Below are 9,908 nucleotides of genomic sequence, written 5' to 3'. Positions count from 1 at the left end.
GTCCCCCCGGACCCCCCCCGCTCCATTTTCTCTTGCAGCCAGAGCCTGGTGCCAGGTTGCCCAGAAGTTCACGGGAGGGATCGGAAACAAACTCTGCGGTAAGGGCAGCCCCCCGCCCGGGCGAAGCTCCGCGCCCGCGGAAGGCTGACGGGCGGCCGCGGGCCCTGCCCCGGGGGCGGGCGTGGGGGGGGACGGAACGGGACGGGACGGGGGATGATGTCTCGGTGCTGAGGCCGTGTGTCCGTGTCGCTGTCAAGCCCTGCTCTACGGAGATGCCGAGAAACCCGTGGAAACCGGCGCCAGGGCAGCCCCGGGGGCAGCGGAGCCGCGGCCGGCCTGTACCTGCGACAAAAAACCCTGCGCCTGCCAAAAAGCGGAGGTGAATTACGCCTTTCTGCACTCAACAGGTAACGGCGCTCCCCGGGCCGCGCTGCAGCTCGAAAACTAACCAAAATAACCCCCCCGCGATTCGGTCGGGAAGAGGACGGCTGGCTCCCGACGGTGCGCGGCGGCTCCGCGCAGCTCCGCGCCCCCAGCCCCGGCCCGCTCCTCCGGCCCCCGGCTGCTCACCGGCGTTTCCCAAACCCGCCAAAACAACCCCAACCCCAAACAAACAAACAAAAAAACCCCCTTAATAATAAAATCGGAGCCTGCGGGTTACTGTTTTTGAGGGGCGCTGACAGCAGCGACCTTATCGTTAAAGTCACTGCCGCGAAATTAAGGTTTGAGGGGAGCAGGGAGAAAGAGCCCCGTCTTACCCGTTTATTTTAATTCGAGGTATTTTTGCGCTTCGTGTTTTCTGCCCTCGGAGGTGGCGTCTCCGCTCCCGAAGAGATCCCGGGCCCCCCCTCCCCGCGGAAACGCTGCCGTTGGCGGGGGGCACCGGGGGCAGGCTCTGACCCCCCCGGCCCCGCCGCGGGACCTGGTGCCCCGGCCTCTCTCCCCTCTCCCGGGTCACCCCAATTTAGGGGCTTCCACTCCGGCTCGGCTCTGCCGGAGCCACCGCACTTCAACAAAAGCTGTGTCCGGAGAGACCGTGTGGCATCGCCTCCGAAAAGGCATTAAATTATCAACAAGTTACTGGCGTTGGGAGAGTCACAACGAAGGAATTTTATTGCAAGGCAAATGACAGGTTTTGGGGCGCTTTTTGTAGCGCTTGTTTCCCAATCTTTTATTTTTCCCGAGATTCATTTTCCCTTTTTTTCTTGTTTCCCCGCTTGCTCTCGTTAAAAATTGGTGTGAAATACACCGTGGGCAAAATTTGCTATTTTAGATAGGATATTAAAACCTAACTATTATCTCTCCGAACATTCCTTAAAATACAGCCTTACCAATTTGCTTAGTAAATGAAAACAAAGTCTGTTTTTACCGAAGGCAGTGAGAAGATTTCCTGACCATAAAGGTGAGAAGCCTTTGTCCGAACTCGGTGGATACGGTCGTAAAACGGAGTTAACTTTCCATTTCTCCGTTCCCAGATCTCCTGCCGGCGTGTGACGGAGAAATAACGACCATGTCTTTCCTGCAAGATGTTGTGGACATTTTACTTCAGTATGTGGCGAAAAGTTTTGATAGATCAACAAAAGTTATTGATTTCCATTACCCAAATGAGCTGCTCCAGGAGTATAACTGGGAACTGGCAGACCAGCCACAGACCTTGGAAGAAATTTTATTGAACTGCAGAACAACTCTGAAGTATGCAATTAAAACAGGTAATAGCCGCGCTCATTTTCTACCCTGTATGGTCCCATCCATTGATTAAAGGTGTCATTTCATTTTATCTTGAAACGTTAAAGCTTGAAGCGGCGACTTATGTTTTGCCAGTTCAGAGCAATTTCTAGCCGAGACAGAAATCGTTTTTTTCTTAAATGATAAAATACTCCGGCGGCCCCGTCCCTGGAGCTGTCAGTGCAGCCTGGCACGCCCTCTCCCCTTTAAAAATGATGTTTCTGGGGGTCGGGAGTGGCCGACGAGCAGCCTTTTCACCACCTTTCCGACTGCACCCCTTTTCCTTTCCATCCATTTTACAAGTGATGCCCCCGGCATTGCCCCTTGTTCCCCCAGACCCGGCTGGGGGGCGCGGAGATGGGGTGTCGGGGCTGGGGGGGGAGGTGTCTCGTCCCTGCAGGGACAAACCCATTTAGCAGCCAAAACGACAATAAATACCCTGTAAATGGGAGCTCTGAGCGGCCATTTGCCGTGTCTCTCCCCTTTACCTGCAGGACATAAAAATAGGGGAATTTGGCAGAACTATGCGCAGGAGTATTGAGGGGGTTTGGTTGGTTTTTTTTCCCAACTTTAGGCTCCAGCGATATAAACAAAGCCCGGATTGGTTTAATAGCCTTTTGTTGTTGTTGTTTTTGACGGGGGAGGGCAGGGTGGGTTGCCTCCCGCCTGTCTGGGACACCCCCCCGTCAGTCGTGCCCCAGTGTGGGCGTTTTGTGAGGGGGAGGAGGGAGGATGGGGTTGGGGGGGGCGCCGGGGGTCGCCCGGGCCCGGGGCCGCGACCGGGGCCACCTTAAATAAACGGCGGCGGAGCGGGCAAAAAAGCAGAGCTACAATTAAAGGCTGCGATCGAAAAATAACGTGAAATCGGGGGAATTTGAATTGCTGAGAAATTGCTTAAAAAAATAAGCGCGTAACAATTGCTGAAAGAGACAAAAGGCTCGTGATGCGTGAGTGGAGGTTGAGGGGAAAAGAAAAAAAAATCGGGTTTTGTCACCTTTTTGGGAACAGAACAGGCTGATTCCAATAGATCGTGGGGGATCTGTGTAATCCTCGTGTAGAGGTGGAAATGCCCAGCTGAATGTTTTTGATACATGAGCCGGGTGCTGCCAAAACGCCTGTAAAATACTGGAATAAATAGTTGGGTAGATGATGTCCAGGGAGACAAAGTCGATCAGTCCAGTGACCCGTGTGATGTGTCTGGGTCGGGCACAGGAAACGTATTTTCACGGAATGTTGTGAAACGCAGGATCTGTGAATGTGGAATATCAAAGAACAGGGTTTCTTAAGCGGTTTTCGTTCAGCTTTTGTTGCCATAACCTGTTTCACGTAATGGACCTGGTTCGTTTTGTGCATCCAAAAAAAGACCCTGTAAAAACAATGTTACCGTTTCCCTTCCTCCCCGTAAATACGTGAGGCTTTTCCTTCTTGGCGGTTTTTAATTCGTTTTAATGAAATGAGCGTTTTCAAGGGGCAAGGGCCGGTGCTGGGGGGGTTGTGTGCGATGCGGCGGGGGGGCGCAGAGCCGCCTTCCCTGGCTGACACCCCCGGGGGCGTGAAATCGCTTGAATCCCCCTCCGAGGAAGGACGGTGCAGTGAGGTTTCTGGCAGCCGGGGGGTCTGCCTCCCCTCCCGCTGCCGGAGCCCTTCGGACACGGACCTTCCTGGGCTGGGAGGCGGGGGGGGTGAAACCTGGGCTGCGTTTGGCTGCAGGGGCCCGGGAATTGGAAAATAAATTGTATTGCTTCGATTAGTCTCGCAGCTGGATCCCCCAGTCCCAGCACTGATCCCCGGTTGGGGTTCGAGGAGCCGGCTGGCTGATTTTTCGGCCGAGGGGCAGGTGTGGGGTGCTCTCAGGTGTTGCTGGAGTGTGGGGGCTTTGCTGGGGTGCCCGGGGGGTGCCACACACGGCTCTCTGTCCCCTGCATCCAGACCCAGCCAGAATTTTGTCTGAAGAGAATATAAAAGGCAGCGTCTGCAAATGCAGGGGGAGGTGGATGTGAAATTCAGATCCTGTGCGACGCTTGCTGGGGGGGCTGAAATGTCAGCCTTTAAAAAATGGCTTGGAAGCCCCAGGAAGGGCATGAGGATCTGGCACTGGCCCAGCCTTGGTCCTGGGCAGGCCATGGGGATGCAGGCAAGGCCAAACCCGCTGCCAAACCCAAATGCCATGCCTTTTATCCGTGCTGTCTGGCTTTGCCCGTCCAGCCGGCGCCGGCGGACACTGCCTGTTGGTGCTTGGGGCTGTCTGTGCCTAACGCAGGGGGGTTGGAACTCCTCGGTGATCTTTAAGGTCCCTTCCGACTCCAACCATTCCATGATTCCCTGATTCTAACACCCCGTGCAGGCGGGAGCGTGTCTGAGAGGAGGGTGCGTGGGGCAAAGGCACATCCTCCCTCGGCATGGAGAGCCCTGGCCATCCCAGTGCCTCAGCCCTGGTCATTGCCCATCATCTCCAGATTTACTCGGGGATGTCTGTAAATATGTTATTTATTGCTAAATCAACCAGGTATCTCCTATTTTCACATCTCCCTCCCCCTGGCTCCTTGCACCCTGTCGGTCTCTTTCACAGTCACCTCTTTGTTCGGTGACAGCCGCGACAAAGGATGTGCTTTTCAGGCAGGGGGATTTTTGAGCATCTCTCACAAACTCTTCTTGCCTGGCTGGTCGAGCCAGTGTTTTAAGAAAAGCTTAAATTTTCTGTGGTCATCATCTGGCCGAGGGAAGAGAGCTCAGTCACCTGTTAGGGTGTCACCTGGACAGACAAACCCTTTTGGCTGAGGTTGGGGTCAGGTGGGGGCATTACGTTCTCCACCATGGCGTGTTAAAGCCACGCTGCAGGAGGGAAGGGCAGAGGGTGGAGGGGGCCGTGTCACAGGTGTAGGCACTGGGGGCTGTGCCATCAGCCGCCGCAGCAGCTCCTGCCCTCCTTCTTGTCACAGCTCTGAAAAGGGCACAAGGAGGCTCCCCCCGACCTCGCTCCCTCCAGGGTTAGGGCTGCCCGACCCCTGTGTGCAGCCAGCCCCGCTCCTGCGGCGGTTCCTGGAGCAGGAGGTGTGCTGTGGGGTCTCCTTGAAGAAACAAGCAGTGACAACAGGGCTTGTCGCCTGGGGCTGGGCACGGCGCTGACGGAGAGCCACCCAGACACTGCAGCTGCAAACATGAATCCTGCTATTCCCCAGCTTTTCAGTGTGGATTTATTTCCTCTGAAGCAGGAGTTTTTCTGGCCTCTTCCTGTGGCTCGCAGGCTTTCAGCTCTTGATTTTCTGTTGCTTTCTGGCAGAATTTGGGAGCTCGCTCGGAGCCCGACTCTGAGATTGAACCTGAGCTATAAATACCGAAACCTCTCTCAAAACCCTGTCGCCAGGGGAGATGCTGTCCTCTGCAGGCAGAGCCCGTGGCGCAGGATGGCTGTGGCTTTGGCAGTGGTGGCAGGGATACACACGTGCCCCTGCTCCACCTGCCCCATTCGGGAGCGTGCAGGGGCTGGATCCTGTTGGTCCTGCTGGGTCTCAGCAGCATCCCTCGGCGCCTGAAGGGGCTTGGCCACGTGTCCAGGGTAGTGTGGACAGGGGAACGTGGCAGTTCTACCACTGCTGGGGAGGGCTTGGTGCAAAACACAGTCAGGCTGGATGGCAGTGGGCTCGTCTCAGGTTAGGGGTGCAGGATATTGTGTGTGTGCCTGTCCCCCGTCCCCTTTTGCCCTGCTCTGGTCTGCCCACACATCCCAATTCCCCTGCCTTTGTGTGCTGCGAGGTGAGAGCTGGGGAGCAGCTCCCCGTGCTGTTCTGCCAGCCATGTGTCCGCGCCTGATAAGAGGCCACCGGAGACCAAAGATAAGTTTTCTCTTGGTGCTGGGTCTGCATTTCCTCAATCATCGTGCTCTATCTTTTGTTTTCCGTGACAGCAGTAACAGTACATCCTCTGTGGGTCAGGACAGGTGTTTTCCAAGCAGAAGCTGCCTTCCTTTGAGTCGGGCAGCATTTAAGTAATTGTGAACCATCTGTAATTTGCACTGGAAATTATGCCATTTAACAGGGGCTTGTGGGGAGCAGCTAGTAAATACTGAGGTTTAATGGTTCCTACATTTAACGGCTCTAGGCATATATTTAAGAAAAACTCTAACAGGATTTTAGAAAAAAAATCAGAAGCTGATTAGATTATTCGGGTAAATGGACTGTCAGCTCATGGAGTATGTCCTTGTGCACCATTCTGCTGGGGCAATAGTGCTGGTTTTCACGGAGTTTGTTTAAAATCACAATTGCGAGCAGCCAGGCTGTTTGTAATTGCGCTGTGATGGGGAAGAAATGACAAGGACCGCCACCTTCCCTGCCATCTTCGTACAATCATCAGCCTTTGAGTCATGTGCAAAGCAGTCACCAAAATGTTCCATTTTCTCATTTCGCTCTGCCTATTATAATCATTAGCCATTCATCACTGATGTTATATGTACTGGCAAGCTCTTCAGATGGTGTCTCGTGCGTGCCTTTCAAACCTAGCCAGGCAAAAACACGTCCAGTGACAACATGTGACACACTAACGGGAGCAAACAGCTATTTTTGTGACGCAGCATCGTGCTAATTTTCAAGGCATATTGAGAGGATAATAGGGAACGTTGGAATTCATTATTCTGTGTTCAGTGTAATTGCTCTGATATTACTGAGTTTGGGATGAGAAAGAAGAGAAATCCTGCCTTTTCCAAGAAATGTATTTATTGCCGTTTGCTTTGTTTCATACCTTGAAAGCACTTCCTTCTCTATAGAAATCTGGAGGTAAATATACCATTCAGCACTGAATAGTTTCATTCAGAGTCATCAGTCTTTTGATAACATTTTCCGTCTTATGCAGGGCACCCTAGATATTTTAATCAGCTTTCAACTGGATTGGACATGGTTGGATTGGCAGCAGACTGGCTGACATCAGCAGCAAATACCAATATGTAAGTAGCAGATTTTTTTCCGTAGTAATACTTAATATAATTTTACAGTTATACTCTAAAATAGTAGCTACTGTAACTGAATGAAAGAAAGAATACTTTTATGTTAAGGTTGCTGAAAAAGCAATTGTCTGCTTTTAAAATGGTTGTTATAGCTATTTACATGAAGACTTTCGACATTGTCTTGTAGACTGTCTTCTATTAGATGTCATCATACTAACCTGATGTCGGTTTTGCTACAGAAAGAAATATTTTAGCATTTTGCATGCATAAATATGTAAAATGGAAGGCATTAATGTAGAGAGGTTATGTACAGTCCATACTCACAGCAGTTAAAGGCATTGCTTTCTCTAAGAAAGAGGGGCAGAATTTACAGTGTGGGGTTTTTTTTTCACTTTAGGACTAGGAAGCATTTTTGTGCACTTGCTTGGCTTCATACTCTGTCTTGTCATCATGAGTAGGACTAGTAATGTGTATCCAGCTAGACACAAACACAGGTTTGTGCAAGGCAAAGGGCCAGCTTTGCCCAGCAGCTCTTGAATGCAGGGCGAAGCCTTGAGCCTGGAAGAGGCAGGCAAGATTTGTTTCACTGAGATGGGTAGAAATGGAGTCTTAAGTGCTGTCAGCATTTCTCTTTCTAGACATTTGATGTCAAATCAAAAGGAAGTTTATCAAAAGTATTGTAAAACAGAAGTGTAAAACATAAGACTACCCAAGATAGAGTATATTGTGGCTATAATATAATGTAATATTGGAAGAAGATGTGTCAGTGTTGTAGATGAAAGCATTAAATATGGACATTACTACATTTCAGGTTCACCTATGAAATTGCTCCAGTGTTTGTACTTTTGGAATATGTCACACTAAGGAAAATGAGAGAGATGGTTGGCTGGCCAGGGGGCTGTGGCGATGGGATATTTTCACCTGGTACATGATATTTCAAGCTTTCTTTATTTTCAGACTATGCTATATGACATCCCCTGTAGTTAAAAAGTAAACATAATTAAATATGCATGTTTGAGAGGACACTTGCTAATAACCACCAGTGGCCTCTTTGAGATAAAGTATTGCATGTTTATGAATTTCAGGGATGTGATTATGAGGGTCTGTTTGAGCAAACTGCGCTGCATTTTGAGCAGCTGTAATGGCACATGGGAAACATAATCAGAAGAGACATTTCCCTTGCATTTTCTTTTTGTCTCTGCTTTTTATGGATTACATGAAATAGAAGGACTTTTGTATTAATAATGGGGGGAAGAAACACAACAATGCTCTCCATCACCGCAGGGAAAATTGGAGCAGAGGGAAAGAAGTAGCATCCCTTTAAGTAATTTTAGTGGAGTGGGTGAGATCCTGCCAACATTACAGTGTGCAGTTAGCTTTGCTTGTGTGAGCTGCCTCTTGAGGTCAGTGGGGTACTTGGGTGGCTTGTTACTCTGAGTGCTTAAAGGCTCAGAAACCTGGTTCCTTCAGGGTAAGCCAATAAGGCAGAAAATGAGTGTGACTAATTGTAGAGAAATCATTGACTCTTGACAAAGACTACATTGTTATTTTAATCATTACGCTTAGTCTTTTTATTTACACTCCTTGTCACCTCCTATCTTACTCTGGAATTTCATTGCTAAAATTTTTGGTCTATCCATCTCACCAAATTGCAAAAACATGGGAAGACTTGACATTGGCCATAGCATTTTGGCTTGTCAAAAGAGAACAGACTGGTAGCTGGTGGGGAAGGAGCCCTTCTGGAAAGAAAGTTCATTGACCTAATGGAGAAGGAAAGAGCATTTGGACTATTTATTGAGCAAAGGACAGGCCTCACTGCTAACAGCCTAGGATGTTCAGCCCTTCAAGGGCATGAAGGGTACAGTTCATGCCGTGCAGAAGATCAGGCAAAGCCCGTCTTTAACTGCTCACATCTGAATGCACACATGGGAAATGGTGCAGGAGTTTTATCCTGGGCCTTTCCACAGAGATGAAGAAAAAGATGAGAAGAATTTCCATCTTGTTGAGTCCTTATTTGAAAAGCACTGAGAGCAAAAGCTCTGACAGCCTTTACTGTAGTGCTTAGAGGTCCTGACCAAAACTGTGGCCTCCATCACAGAGGGCAGCATCTAAATGTGAATCACGAACCCAGGACCTAAGCCAAAGCTTTTGGAAACTGGACAGTGGCTGGTTACTGCCCAGTCTCTGGCCTGGCTTAGTACAGCTGGTCTTCAGTTCCTCACCTTGCAGGCCTGAGCTGCAATAACCCCACCGTGGTGGTCAGGGACATAAGTGGGCAGAGAAGAGCAACAGCAATGCTGCTCTGCCAGGCCTGGTGGGCAGAGGCTGGGCATGGCCAGCAGGCCGGGGTGAAGGGCTCAGCGGCAGCACCAGATCTGCCCAAATCTGGCAAACTGTGCTTGAGATAGGGTGAGTCAGGAAAGATGAATGCCTCAGGAAGAACCAGATGCTGGAGCTCACTTCATCTAGCTGAACCCTGCGTGGGGACGGGCTCTCTGGCAGGCATCATGTACCTGTCCCGGCCCTTTGCAGCGCTGCCCCCTCTCATCCTGGCTTTCTCTGCAATTTCTGGTTTGTGCGAAGTGCATCTTTCTAATTCACTAATCTTTCTAATTCAGCAATACCCAGTGTGAAGGTTCTGCTTTATTAGGCAATAATCAAAATCATCTCTGCTGTCTTCTCATTTCAAACTGTCACGGCTTCAGCTGAAGACTTCACTGTTGTGAAGAAAAGGTCCTTGCTCTCTGCATATAGGGTATCAATACATGCAAAGCATAGAGGCCTGATTAGGTTCTCCAAATTCTGTAGGTGTGTTTTGTTGCCTGCAATTAACCGTGGGTGTAAACACAGCTGCAAAATTAAAGGCAGAATGAGGGCTTATTAATAAGCTTGAAGTTAAATGGGTAGGTAATAAATACTAATAGGAAAGCCTGGTATTGAAGAATTTTAATGTTTCAGTCTTGATTCTTTTGACATTGAGCCAATGACTTTGGACAAGATAGGCCAAATGGCTTCCAACTTAGTTGAGTCACCTAAATCATCAACAGCAGCTGTTACATGACATCTGCCATTTTTAGGGACAGGTATCCAAACATTTATTCTTAGTCTCTCCATTTCTTGTTTTGTCATTTGTGAAAAGAGGTGTAGGACTATGGTCATACTTCTCAAAGTGGTTGAAAGGGGAAGAAAAGGCTCGATCTGTACTGACCCCTGTGCCAGTGATGCCATCCCTCTGTGGCATTTTCCC

At 49.8% G+C, this 9,908-nt stretch overlaps 1 protein-coding gene across 1 annotated transcript in view; it reads left to right on the top strand.

The window, feature by feature from the left end:
• GAD2 (glutamate decarboxylase 2) overlaps nt 1–9,908 on the top strand; it is a 43,158-nt gene that overhangs the window by 442 nt on the left and 32,808 nt on the right. Inside the window, exons 2-6 of the mRNA XM_014946552.1 lie at nt 39–98; nt 258–407; nt 1,476–1,709; nt 6,571–6,661; nt 7,473–7,585. Of these exons, the coding sequence (XP_014802038.1) occupies nt 39–98; nt 258–407; nt 1,476–1,709; nt 6,571–6,661; nt 7,473–7,585 (648 nt within the window). The remainder of the gene's footprint in view (nt 1–38; nt 99–257; nt 408–1,475; nt 1,710–6,570; nt 6,662–7,472; nt 7,586–9,908) is intronic.

Source organism: Calidris pugnax, unplaced genomic scaffold, assembly GCF_001431845.1.
Source record: "Calidris pugnax isolate Ruff unplaced genomic scaffold, ASM143184v1 scaffold19, whole genome shotgun sequence".
Taxonomy (NCBI): Eukaryota; Metazoa; Chordata; class Aves; order Charadriiformes; family Scolopacidae; genus Calidris; species Calidris pugnax.
The sequence above is the reverse complement of the archived record's forward strand: the minus strand, read 5'-3'. Positions and strand labels throughout refer to the sequence as shown.